Below are 14,867 nucleotides of genomic sequence, written 5' to 3' on the forward strand. Positions count from 1 at the left end.
ACGTGGAGGCCCATATGTCTCGGTTCGTGTAAGAACCGGGACTAAAGGCCAAGGGCATTAGTAACGACCTTTTAGTCCTGGTTCCGAAACCGGGACAGAAGGCCCTTACGAACCGGGACAAAAGACCCTTTTTCTACTAGTGCCACTGTACTTTAAGAAGTGACTACGATACTCTCATGATCTAAGGAACTAAAAACACATGTTAGCACTTCATGTTATAACAATTGATCCCACACGATATTATATTATAGTGTAATAAATAAGTTGAGGTCGAGTCAATATGATCGTTCTTCTAATGTTACACTCCCAATGTTGTTTTAGAACTATCATTACACTTAACGATATTTTAAGATCGAGAAAACATGATCACCAACAACACTTGAGCCAATCTTAGAGGTATGACTAGGAACCTATTATGTACCATATATGAGTTTTTTACCGGATCGCATATTCCCCATGATCATAGCAGTTGTAGCATGAAAATATAAACTCTCATTTATGAAAATAGAAATATATAAATACAATATTATTGCCTATAGGGTATATTTCCAATAATTTGCACATCCTTCAAATGGCTCCAACTTTTGCAAGCAGGTGGACATGCCCATGATATGATGCATGTCGGGTTTGAAATATTTTCGTTACCGTATGTAAGTTGCGACACGTCCGGTCATTTATCAACCTTTTTTGACCGAGAAAACCTGAAAAATATGCAAAACCTGTTGAAAATCCAAACAACTTGTCATTGTGCCTTGAATTGGTCATACAAGGCCATTTAAAAAAATCAAGGCCATTTCAAGGATGTTAAGAAGCAAAGTGCTCTTAGACAGAGCCTTCTACCATACCCGAACACCCTCTGTTGAACATGATTTATAGTTGGACATCCTTCAAATGACTCGAACTTTAGCAAGCGGGTGGGCATATCCATATTAGGCATACATGAAAGGTTTCAACGTTCGACACCGTATGCAAGTTGAGACACCCCCATCCATTTATTTGCCATTTTTGACCAAGAAAACTCCAGAAAATGCAAAACTCATTAAAAACACAAATAACTTGGCATGGTGCCTTGAATTCGTCATACAATGTTATACTAAAAATTGGGTCATTTAAAAAATGTAGAGAAATAACATGCTCTCAGACGGAGCCCTCCGGCCCTAGCCAAACGCCCTCCCTTGTACATGTCTACATTGGGAATCTTTCAAATGATCTCAACTTTTGCAAGCATGTGGGCATGCCCATGGTAGGCATTCATGCTAGATTTCAAGGGAAAATAATAAAAATCATATTTAAGCAGGTACTTAAAAGTGTTATTTTAAGTTTAACATAACTAATAAATAACAAGGAATAAAAATAAAAGCAGTAAATGTTTTTATTAAAAGCATTTAATACATATTTGAAGGGAAAAACTATTTGAAATCATAATTCAAAACATTTAACTAAAATGTTATTTTAGTATTACAAATAAGATTTCAAATTTTGAACCAGTTTCCAAAGAATAATAAAGTTCAGAAAGGAGAAAAGTGAAGTAGTGAAAAAAGAGAAGAAAAACAGAAAAATAGAAAGGGAAATTTTTTTAAACCAGTTTCGAAAGAATAATAAACCTCAATCCTGTCGGGCGCCTGTTGAGCTGGCAAAAGCACTCGTGATAATGAAAAAATATCCTCAATTCAAAAAATGTTGCAGTTTTAAAACTTTTTTATTTTTTTCACAAATTTGAAATGTTCTGAGAGTTTCAAATAATGTTTGCACTTTCAAAATTTATTTGGAATCTAAGAAATGTTCCTATTTTATAAGTTTTTCTACCCGAATAGTGGGGAAATTCTAAAAAATCAAATTCTAATTTTTTTGTATATTTTTCTTTCAAATTTGATATTGTTTGGTTTTCAAAACTTATTCGCTCTTTTTAAAAATGTTTTCTATTTTGACATTCTGAACAATTTTGAAAACCACTTTTTTTCAATTTATGTACAGATTTAAAATGTGTATATTTGTATTTTTAAAACAAAATTTGGTACAAATAGTTTTTGAAAGTTTGAACAAACACGTAAAAGTGCGAGCATTTAAAAATAAAACAAAAACGAAAAAAGAAAATATGAAAAAAAAACAGAATAAATGAAGTACTGTGAAGAAGACCAGATTTCTAACCCTTGAGGTGAACCCTGTTCGGAGACGCTCCGCACCACAGCTCCGGGAACGGAGCTGGCGGAGCTGTAGTTCAAAAAACGGAAGCTGCCGTTTTCCAGCTTCAGAAATTCCGGGAGCTGGTAGATTACCGTTCACGGCCTAAGTCAAGCTGTACAATTATATCATCAAGTTGGTCGTGATGGCTCGGAGAGGCTGTTAACAACAGGTAGACTAAAGATCCCACATGGTGTTCTTGGTATAATTTGTCAAAGGTCTGTATTGCCTTGTATTTGTTTCTTAATGGGGTTATACCGAAGCGGCACTCACGGTTTACGAATTGACATTCACCAGGTTGACTTGTTAGTGTGAAATGTAAAAACGAGAGAGAGGATAAAATGATGGAACCGTTGCTTTCATTGATGGATTGGGAGTATATATACCCCTGGTACAAGGCAGTTACAAAGAGGCAGTTGCTACTAGTAGCAACCGTCATAGCGGGGATTAACCCTTTAATTAATCTAATTAATTTATTTCTAACACTCCCCCTAATCACTGCTTGTCTTGGATGTACACCTGATATCGAAGAAGCACGCAATCATCTAATGGCGGAATTTGAGATGAAAGATTTGGGAAAGACCAAATTCTGCTTAGGCTTACAGCTTGAGCATCTTCCCTCAGGAATTTTAGTATACCAACCTGCATATATTCAAAAAGTTTTGGAAAAATTTAATATGGATAAATCATATCCAACCAAAACACCCATGGTTGTCAGATCCCTTGATATGAATAAAGATCCTTTTAGACCTCGGGATGATGACGAAGAGATATTAGGACCTGAGTTCCCGTATCTCAGTGCCATTGGTGCGCTAATGTACCTTGCAAATTGCACCAGGCCTGATATTGCATTTGCTGTAAATTTACTAGCTAGACATAGCGCTGCTCCAACAAAACGTCATTGGACGGGAGTAAAGAATATCCTTAGATATTTACATGGCACAAAAGATCTTGGCTTATTCTATCAGAAAAACCAAGATATGACTATGGTAGGATATACTGATGCTGGCTATCTATCTGATCCTCACAATGCCAGGTCACAAACAGGTTTCGTATTCTTATATGGTGGAACTGCTTTTTCATGGAAGTCAACAAAACAGACTCTAGTAGCAACCTCCACTAATCATTCTGAAATTATTGCATTATTTGAAGCATCTAAAGAATGTGTATGGCTTCGCAGGATGATTAACCATATTCAAACTTCATGTGGTGTTGGTTCATTAGGATCACCAACTATTATATATGAAGATAATGCAGCCTGCATTGCTCAAATGCAAATGGGTTATGTGAAAAGTAATATTACAAAACATATTTCTCCTAAGTTATTCTATCCTCATGCATTACAAAAGGATGGAGAAATTGATATTTTGCAAACTAAATCATGTGACAATCTAGCAGATTTGTTCACAAAGTCTTTACCAAATTCAACGTTCCAGAAATACATTCATGGAATTGGTATGAGACGATTCCGAGATTTGCAAAGTTCAGGGGGAGAAATCTCCTGAAAATATAACCCTTTAATTATCATCAGGTAATGAATATTGTACTCTTTTCCTTTATGAGTTTTTCCAAACAGGTTTCTCATATAAGGTTTTTAACGAGACAATTAAATACAAGTATTGATGCATGCCATATCATATTTCTCCTTATATTTTTCCTACTAGGTTTTAAAGGAGTTTCTCATGGCACATCTCATTGCACTCTTTTCAGATTCTTTAGTACGTGGATCTAAGGACTGAATGCCTGTTACATTCCAATCTATTTCCTGGCATTCTTTGTGGTTTGATTCTCCCCCTAATGCCGGGAAATGGCCCTCATCGCCGCTTCTTCGCCGGGAACGACCGCCAGAACCGTCGCCGTGGGTATGCACGTCGAGGCAACCAGCCACTTCGTGGGCGTGCACCAACAGTGCACCAGGCTGGATCCTCGACTCCGGCCACCGCTCCACTGCAACAGGCTGGGCCTTCGGCTCCGGCCACTTCACCATCTGTTTTCAACATACCTCCCATGGATTGGCTTCTTGCAGGGCCATCAGCGTCGTTCCTCGAAGAAGATGTGATGTTCCCCTGTGAACTTGCGCCGCCGCCTCTTCCTCCATACTGCATGCAGCACGGATTCGGGCCATGCCCTGCGCGCACGGACGGCCACATCCCGGACCTGCCATCCCCGACGCCGGCAGCGGCAGCACACACCGGCCCCGTCCCGGATCTGCCATCTCCGACACCGGATCGAGAGGAACGAGGCGGTTATCCCATCATCCCCATCTTGAACGTCCAGATCAAGGTTGAAGAAGAGGGGATGGAGGCCATGGGCTCGTCGTCGTCGCTCCGCCCTCCATCACCGGCGACACCTCCTCCTCCTCCAGCTCCGCCCCTTCCGTCGACGCCACCGCCGGAAGCTCGCCGGATCCTGCGCCAGTTCGCCGCTGCTATGGCGCAGAACCGGGCGGCTCTTCATGGCGCGTGGTCGCCGGACGCCCTGGGCTTCGCCGGCGCACCGGAGGCAAGCAGCAACGGGAGTAGCCGGGCTGCGCTGCGGGGCCAGCCTCGTTTTCCTTGAAGCAGCCATGGGGAGAGGAGGCTGGAGTTGTGAGGTGTTTGGGTCTGCATCGGGAAGAAGATGGGAAACAGGAGAGAAGTGGATGTGTGGCCTCGGCTTGCTGCCTTGCTCTCTCCCTTATCCATCTCTCCAACCGGTATATGGTCCAACACAGGCCACGTCCACTCCAAACTCCAAGCCACGTTTTCCTCTCCAAAAGGCCTGCAAGCCACGTTTCCTCTTCAAAAGGCATACAGGCCAGGAAATAAAGTGACCATTAGCGTTGTGTTTTAATCATAGTACTACTATGCTGCAATTACTATATTGCACTGCAGATTGTTCCTTTTTATTTCAGTGTGATATCTTATTGTATTAAGAATCTCTCCTTATCATATTCACTCGGTATTGTACTGTACGTATGAATACTTAGATTGTATATCGTCTAAAATAAAGTCTCAGACTATGTGTACATATTCTATATAATTGCCTCAGCATTTTTCATTTTTTTTAGAATATGTAGTTTTCAAGTACAATTTTTTTTTAATTCAAATTTTTGGGATCACAAGGTAGATGAGGCATCTACTGCTTTTTGCAGATTATCCTCATCGCTGAAAGATCTACATTTTGCCTTCGTTATTTTGGCAAAATGACTATCTTCGAGTGCTCTCCCGAATATGCGAATTAATGTGACTACCTCGAATTTTTACAAATCACAAGGTAATTGTGTGATCTACTGCATAATTTGCAGATTATCCACTCTTGCTGAGAGGTCTACATCTAGTCTTTTGACAAGATGACTACCTTTAAAGTGTTTTTGTAAAAATATAGTATGACACAAGGTAATGGACTACGAACATCTACTGGTCAAAACCAGACTATGTTCTCCACTACTGTGAGATCTACACCCCAACGGTGAATATTTTCGAAGTGTCATATACATAAAATGAGGTCTACACATAAAGCATCAGCTATACTTGAAAATTTTGCTTCCTAAAGCATTTGTTGTAACTTATATTTTACTCTCATGGTAAAACTAAATTATGCATGAAAATACCATGCAGGAAATGGCTGGTGTCATGCATCGTGAATTTCATGAACTTGAACTAGATGGTAGTAACTATTTACCATGGGCTATGGATGCAAAGATAGCCCTCGAAAGCCGTAAACTCGGTTTCACTATCACCACACCCGTTGAAGGCGCCGGAGAAATCCCCACGGCAGCCAAATATACAGCTTTAAGTTTCTTAAGGCACCATTTCCATTCAGACTTAAAGTCGGAATATTTGATGGAAGAAGATCCACTAGTTTTGTGGAACTCTCTCAAGGAGAGATATGACCAGCAAAGAGCAGTCATGTTGCCAGAAGCACAGAGAGAATGGTCCCTCATAAGGTTCCAAGACTTCAAATCTGTGGCAGCATATAACTCTGCAGTTCACAAGGTTAACTCAAAACTTCGGTTTTGCAATCAAGCAATTTCTGAAAAAGACCTTATTGAGAAGACCTTGTGCACTTTCCACCCCTCGATGAGGGTACTACAACAGCAGTACCGTCAACAAAAATACAAAAAGTATTCTGAGCTCATATACACTTTACTTCAGGCTGAGAAACATGATGAACTTCTCATGAAGAATCATCAGACACGCCCAACGGGCTCAATTCCACTCCCTGAAGCACATACTAACACTCAATTTACTAAAAAGTATGGGGGCAACAAAAAGAATTTCAAGAAATTCAATGGAAAGTGGAAAAGGAACAACAAGCAGAAAAGCTTTGGTCAATCTAAAGGTAAAGGTCGCTTCAAGAAAAATGACCGAAACACCAACTCCGAGATTTGTCAAAGATGTGGATGTACTAACCATCGTACTAGTGAATGCCGAACTCCCAAGCATTTAGTGGATTTATACATCAAATCCACTGGGAAAGGCAAACAAGTTCATGGAAAAGCCGAAGCTCACTTCAACGCCTTACAACAAGAAGAAAACCTTGAAGCTAGCACTTCTCAAAGCGCTCCTAAGGAAACAAGGCAGAAGGATGAAGATCTTCTTGATGTTGGCAACATGATGGTGGAATACACCCAAGATGCATATGGAGATCTTATATAATCTCCACATCACTCATTTGATGTTATCAGCTATTTTATTGTAATAATGGATATTATAATTTGTATAACTCTAAGTAGAATAAAGTCCTACGGACCAATCGTATTATGTAATTCAAACATAATGTCATATTTATATTTGTAACTGTAATATGAATACTTTGTATATATATATTTATATGTGAGTAATATGAATAAAGTTTCATCCTAAAATATTCTTTTACTCTATATAGATTTTACGGGAAAATAATCCAATGGAAGAAGAATTATGTTTGGTGGACAGTTGTACCACTAACACAATATTAAGGGAAATAAAATATTTCCAAACTCTAACTAAGAGAAAAGGGAATATTATGACCATTGCCAGTCGCGATGCGTCGATTATTGGTTCAGGACGAGCCACACTCGTTCTACCTATGGGTAGTACAATTGTAATTGAGGATGCACTATTGTATCCTGAATCTACACGCACTCTTCTAAGTTTCAAAGACCTCAGATCAAATAACTTCCATTTGGAAACAATATCTGAAAATAATTCTGAACATTTGCTTTTAACAAAGAGTAATGGGTCTGAGAAACAAATTCTTGAGAAATTCCCTTCACTTTCATCTGGATTATATTACAGTTATATAAAACCCGTATCACATGTTGCATACAAAATAATTTTTCAAGGCCTTGATAAATTCAAGACTTGGCATGATCGCCTAGGTCATCCTGGCGTAGGGATGATGAGAAAAATTATTGACAATTCTATTGGTCACAGCCTTCCAACTAAAAATTTCCCAAAATCATCAGATTTTGTGTGCACCGCATGTGCAACTGGGAAATTAATTATAAGACCATCTTATCTTAAGGTAAAAAGTGAGTCACTTAACTTTCTTGAACGCATTCAAGGAGATATATGTGGTCCAATTCAACCACTATCAGGACCTTTTAGATATTTCATGGTGCTCATAGATGCATCTACTAGATGGTCACATGTATGTCTATTGTCCACACGAAATCATGCTTTTGCCAAGCTAATTGCTCAAATTATCAAATTAAGAGCAAATCATCCTGAAAATAGGATAAAAACAATTCGAATGGATAATGCCGCTGAATTTTCTTCACGTGCATTCAATGACTATTGCATGGCTATGGGCATTCATTTAGAACATTTTGTGCCTTATATTCATACTCAAAATGGTTTGGCTGAATCTCTCATCAAAAGAGTAAAATTAGTTGCTCGACCACTATTACAAAATTGTAATTTACCAGCATCTTGTTGGGCACATGCGGCATTACACGCCGCAGATCTGATACAAATCAGACCAACTGCATATCATACAATCTCCCCGCTGCAACTAGTACGTGGCACTCAGCCAAGTATTTCCCATCTGCGAAAATTCGGTTGCGCAGTATACGTACCGATATCACCACCGCAGCGTACATCCATGGGCCCCCACAGAAAACTAGGGATCTATGTGGGTTATAATTCTCCGTCAATTATTAAATATCTTGAACCTCTTACAGGGGACCTGTTTACTGCCCGCTACACTGATTCAATTTTTGATGAGGACCATTTCCCGGCATTAGGGGGAGAATCAAACCACAAAGAATGCCAGGAAATAGATTGGAATGTAACAGGCATTCAGTCCTTAGATCCACGTACTAAAGAATCTGAAACTGAAGTTCAGAGGATCATAGATTTGCAACACATTGCAAATAATCTGCCAGATGCATTTACTGACCATAAAGGTGTCACTAAATCACATATTCCCGCTGTTAATGCACCAGAACGAGTGGAGGTACCAACTAAAACCACTCAAACCCCAAATGAGAGTAACAGGGGGAGAAATCTGGTTAGTCGGAATATAGCTTCTCAAAAGCCTCCGCGGAAACAGAGGAAATCAAATCCTCTACCAGTAAATGCAATTCAACCTCAAGTTGAAGGACACCAACCAGATGCTCAACATCTTGAACCTAGCATAAATGCGCATAAAAACATAATTGCTGGGACATCGGAACACCATGATTCTATTGTTGTGAGAAATCACATAGAGTCTGAAGGTATAAAAGAAATTTCCATAAACTATACAGAATCAGGAGAATCATATAATAGAGATACTACAATTGTCGACATATATTTCGCCTCTGAAATTGCTGAAACCCTTCAACTGGATCCAGAACCAAAGACCGTCAGGGAGTGCCTCAAGCGTCCTGATTGGCGTAAATGGAAGGAAGCAATTGAGGCAGAACTGCGCTCGCTCAACAACAGAGAGGTATTTTCCTCGGTAATACCTACTCCTCATAATGTCTTCCCTGTTGGAGCAAAATGGGTTTTTGTTCGAAAAAGGAATGAAAACAATGAGGTGGTGAGATACAAAGCGAGGCTTGTAGCACAAGGGTTCACGCAGAGACCCGGCATCGATTACGATGTTACATACTCTCCTGTAATGAGTGGAATAACGTTTCGATACTTAATATCTTTGGCAATACAAATGAATTTATCTATGCAGTTGATGGATGTAGTGACAGCATACTTATATGGGTCACTCAAATCGGATATATATATGAAAGTCCCTGAAGGACTTAAAATGCTGAATCCAAAAGCAAATCGCAACGCATATTGTGTAAAATTACAAAAGTCACTATATGGCTTAAAACAGTCGGGTAGAATGTGGTATAACCGACTGAGTGAGTTCCTTATTCAAAAAGGCTACTCAAATAATGATGATTGCCCTTGTGTATTTATAAAGAAATCCTCAAATGGATTTTGCATCATCTCAGTGTACGTTGATGACCTCAATATCATTGGAAGTACACCTGATATCGAAGAAGCACGCAATCATCTAATGGCGGAATTTGAGATGAAAGATTTGGGAAAGACCAAATTCAGCTTAGGCTTACAGCTTGAGCATCTTCCCTCGGGAATTTTAGTATACCAACCTGCATATATTCAAAAGGTTTTGGAAAAATTTAATATGGATAAATCATATCCAACAAAAACACCCATGGTTGTCAGATCCCTTGATATGAATAAAGATCCTTTTAGACCTCGGGATGATGACGAAGAGATATTAGGACCTGAGTTCCCGTATCTCAGTGCCATTGGTGCGCTAATGTACCTTGCAAATTGCACTAGGCCTGATATTGCATTTGCAATAAATTTACTAGCTAGACATAGCGCTGCTCCAACAAAACGTCATTGGACGGGAGTAAAGAATATCCTTAGATATTTACATGGCACAAAAGATCTTGGCTTATTCTATCAGAAAAACCAAGATATGACTATGGTAGGATATACTGATGCTGGCTATCTATCTGATCCTCACAATGCCAGGTCACAAACAGGTTTCGTATTCTTATATGGTGGAACTGCTTTTTCATGGAAGTCAACAAAACAGACTCTCGTAGCAACCTCCACTAATCATTCTGAAATTATTGCATTATTTGAAGCATCTAAAGAATGTGTATGGCTTCGCAGGATGATTAACCATATTCAAATTTCATGTGGTGTTGGTTCATTAGGATCACCAACTATTATATATGAAGATAATGCAGCCTGCATTGCTCAAATGCAAATGGGTTATGTGAAAAGTAATATCACAAAACATATTTCTCCTAAGTTATTCTATCCTCATGCATTACAGAAGGATGGAGAAATTGATATTTTACAAACTAAATCATGTGACAATCTAGCAGATTTGTTCACAAAGTCTTTACCAAATTCAACGTTCCAGAAATACATTCATGGAATTGGTATGAGACGATTCCGAGATTTGCAAAGTTCAAGGGGAGAAATCTCCTGAAAATATAACCCTTTAATTATCATCAGGTAATGAATATTGTACTCTTTTCCTTTATGAGTTTTTCCAACAGGTTTCTCATATAAGGTTTTTAACGAGACAATTAAATACAAGTATTGATGTATGCCATATCATATTTCTCCTTATATTTTTCCTACTAGGTTTTAAAGGAGTTTTTCATGGCACATCTCATTGCACTCTTTTTATTATGAGTTTCTTTGACATTTTCTCTCATAATGTTTTTAATGAAGCAATATCTTATCAATGATCATATATCATACTTTCTATTTTCCCTATCGGGGTTTTTAAAGGAAGTACTCAAGACATATATTGTTCTCTAAACTCAAAAATGAGTTTTATCCCTCTATAAAGGTTTTCTCGAATGAGTTATCATGAGGCAATAATCATTATATGTTGCACAATTTTCTCCTTATTATTTTTCCACTGGGTTTAAAGGAGTTTTAGCAACATATCTACACTATTCTCCTCATATTTTTCCCACAGGGTTTTTGGAGGAGACTTGAAAGATTATACAACGATTTTTCAAGATGAAGATGAGGAACATTCTTAAAGAGAAAAATTTACAAGGATTATTATTTATCAAGATGATGCACATTTACAAAGACAAGCATGGATTAGGGGGAGTGTTAGGAATTAGTTAAATGTATTAATTAATGGGATAATCCCTGCGTTGCCGGTTGCCTTGTTTTAGCAACCGTTCCTTGTAAACCGCCTCTGTAACAGGGGTATAAATACCCACATCTTCATCAATGAAAAGACGGTTCCATCATTTTATCCTCTCTCTCGTTTTTAAACGGTATCTTCAGAAATAATTAGATGACAAGTCTAGCCGTTGCAGCAACGAAGCATTGGCAAGTGAATCTGGAATGTGTCCTTCAAACTTGTTAGTACCCAAGTAAAGCACTTGCAGAGAAGGGAGAAGATTGCCAATGTCGGATGGCAGTGTGCCACTTAACATATTTTGTCTCACATCTAGGACTAGAAGATATGATAGATTAAACAATTTTGCTGGAACTCTACCTGATAACCTATTTTCGCGCAGTATCACCCAAACCATATTTGGCAATAGGCCAAGCTCTTCCGGAATGCTTCCCTTGAGATGATTGTGTGCAAGTGATATTGCTAGTAACTGAGTCATGTTGCTGAAGGTTGGCGGGATGTTTCCAGTAAGGTTATTGTTGGAAAAGTCCATAATATTTACTCCTAGATTGGAGAGGGAGCCTGGAATATTCCACTGCAGTGAGTTAGAAGAGAGGTCTAGTATTGTGAGTCTGGAACAATTTGCAAGTGCGTCTGGAATATTCCCCTGCAGTGAGTTGTTGGATAGGTCAAGATATTTAAGAAAGGTTAGGCTTCCTATAGAGGGTGTGATTTCGCCTTCCAAGCTCAAATTCTCGAGATTCAGCACTGTAACACGTCCTGGGTGTGTTCTGCTGCAGTTGACTCCCAACCACATACAGTAGTTGATGCTGTCATTCCAAGAGCGCAAGGCTCCTGTCGGATCCTTTGTGATGGCCTTTTTGAAATCGAGCAATGAACGTCGATCCGTGGTGTTACCAGAAACCACGGAGCAGTAGGCGTTACCAGCTCCATAAAACAGCAGTAACAGTAGTGCTGGCAGCACAAGCGTGCTCGGTTCCAGGGATCTCCGTGTTGCCATGAATTTAAGTCTGTCGCCTGCAAAGCCGCAAAGGGTAAACCATATGCACTTTCAACAGCAAGTCCAAAGCCAAAGTACAGATGATTACTCAGTACTGGGAGGAGAGTAGATACGTACGCACCTCTGCTAGCTTGCTCGGCCGGAGCGCACGGCACGGCAGGCGGCAGCCTTCTCTGCTACGGTTTTCGCCGGATGGTGGTGGTGGTGGTTTGTGAGTTGGGTGCTGATTGCTGAAGCAAGCTCAGGCCCCCATCATGGGGATTAAGAACACATGTACAGCGTCCTCACGTCCACACGCCAGGGCCGCATCTGGCAGCGGAGACCTTGACTCGTTCGCCACCACTTGCGTCGCTGTTTGAGGTGGGCAAGATTATCGGGGCCCGGCCCGGAAGAGAGAACGGCTTACTGACTGTGCAACCTCGTGAACAAATGGCTGCTCCATTAATCGTGTCCGCGCGCGTTCTTCCTCCGGTCAAGATTTATTCTATCCTTCTGACAGGAACCCTCTGAACGAGACATGACATGAGAGAGGCCGTCACAAAGAGGAGAGGCGCCACATACTTTATTCTATGGTAGGAGCTTTGTGAGATGGCCCTTTTCTTTTTCTTAGAAAAGGAGGTTAAACCCCCGGCCTCTGCATCAGTTGATGCATGCAGCCATTTTATTAATTATTCCACAAAGGTTTAACAAGAGTATACATCAAATCACCTAAAGTCAACACTCACACATACAAACTCGATAATGTGGAGTGCTCTCACTCCGCATATCTAAGACCGGTGTTGTTTCCAATCCATCTACATAACGTATCGGGAGCAACACACGGTGCAGCACACCTAAAACGCACACCTCACGCACACGTTTTACCAGCCGCCATCATCCTCGAACCATTGGCCCATCTTCAGGAAAGAGATCCGCATCATCCTTGCCAGTCCAATCATCCGCCGACGCCACCACGACGCCCAACGGCGTCACTGCCCTGCGTTCATCCATCCAGATGTGAAGTCTCCGAAAGATCTGTCGTGCGTAGCACCTACCAACCAGACATGACTCTGCGTAGCACCTGTTGGCCAGGCATGACTTGACAGCTCCACCGAAACTCCGTGCAAGACGAAGCCGCTCCACCTTCTGCCACAGTCTACCAGCGCTGCTCCACAAACGATGCTCCCAACAGAGAAACGGCACCGCAGTACCGCCATCGTTCGATCTGGAAGACCAGATCCTAGGGTTTCCCCCGAAGCAGTGCCCACCACCACCAGCCGTTCAGGACCCACACAGTGCCCATCACTATTCAGCCCTCAAGGCGACGCCTTCAGGAAGGTCACGACATCAAGGACGCCGCCGCCGCCCACCGGAGTTAGGGTTTTCACCCGAGAGCCAAGGAAGAGGAGCAGAGGAGCAGATGTATACCGACGTCTCCAAAAAGAATAACGACGCCCTTGAGCGTCGTCGTCGGCACGGCCGGCCTGGGCCAACCAAGGGGTTTCCCCCAATCCGAATCTCCTCCACCGGCTTCACCCGCCAGTAAGGCCCCGGCAACCAGGCCGGCACCGCTAAGAATCCGCAGGATAGAGGCCCACAGATCAGGACCTGGGGCGCAGGTGGCGGTGCGGGCAGCGGCCGACGAAGAGGAACAACACACCTCCACAACGACGCTTCCAAGAAAGATAGCGGCACCCGCGGGCGTCGCCGTCGCGGCTCCGATGAAGACCGGAGCAAGGATTTCTCTCGGAGTTGCGCTGGATATCCACCGCCACCGACCGCTAAGCATGGCCGCCACGCACCAGCCAAGGCCACTGCACCGCGCGCCCTGGACACTGCTCGTGCCCAGCCGACCAGCTCAACCTCGCCCAGCTGCCGCTCCCTACCACCAGGGCCGAGAGCCTCGCCAGATCCGGCCATGGAGCCCCGGATCCGCCCTCCGATAGGCGAGATCACCGGATCCCGCAACCGCCACGCGAGGCGCCGCCGCCATAGCCCGAGGGCCGACGCGAGGGGCCCCGCCGCCACCATCCTCGGGGCGCGCGCGGGTTTGCCGGCGCCCCCTCCGGCAGCGGCGAAGCAGAAACAAGAACAAAACTGGCGATACGAAAGATGTATTCAATGTTCCCGCGGGATGGATCATGGATACAGAAAAGGAACTCGGTCCGAGGAACGATATGTGAGAGGAGTGAAGGAGAATATGCTCGAATACCCTTTGTCATACGAGAAGAGGTGACTGACTGAATTCGCTCTGCTTTCTTGTACACACGAGGTGCCGCTGCCTTCTTTTTTTTGAGCAAGCTGCCGCTACCTTCTAGGCTCGCGGTAACCAATCCACCCACCCCCCACCCCCACAATACAATTATTTTCAGGAGCGGCCACCATTTTGTTTTTTTCAAATGGAGGCCTTTTATTAACTCCTCCTATGTTGTCTCAGCATAGCCGGTCCCAAGCCCGGGTAAAGGAGAAGGGTTGTGATAAGCATGGCGAGCCAACGTGAAAAATCCAGCCACTCTTATGGAGATGAAACCCAAAGGAAACTCGTTGGGGCGTAACCCTCTTAGCGACGCGCCACATCGGAACCCGGGTGTGGTGTCAAATG

At 42.2% G+C, this 14,867-nt stretch overlaps 1 protein-coding gene across 1 annotated transcript; it reads right to left on the reverse strand.

Annotated features, from left to right (window-relative positions):
* Positions 1-11,154: 11,154 nt before the first annotated feature.
* LOC123413581 (LRR receptor-like serine/threonine-protein kinase EFR) lies at positions 11,155-13,427 on the reverse strand. Its single transcript, XM_045106514.1, has 2 exons — positions 12,408-13,427; positions 11,155-12,303 (listed from the first exon to the last, which is right to left on the reverse strand). Exon 2 carries the CDS (start codon positions 12,284-12,286, stop codon positions 11,429-11,431), a length of 858 nt encoding a protein of 285 aa, XP_044962449.1. The 5' UTR covers positions 12,287-12,303; positions 12,408-13,427; the 3' UTR covers positions 11,155-11,428.
* Between the last annotated feature and the right edge of the window lie 1,440 nt (positions 13,428-14,867).

Source organism: Hordeum vulgare, chromosome 7H (assembly GCF_904849725.1).
Source record: "Hordeum vulgare subsp. vulgare chromosome 7H, MorexV3_pseudomolecules_assembly, whole genome shotgun sequence".
NCBI classification, from domain to species: domain Eukaryota; kingdom Viridiplantae; phylum Streptophyta; class Magnoliopsida; order Poales; family Poaceae; genus Hordeum; species Hordeum vulgare.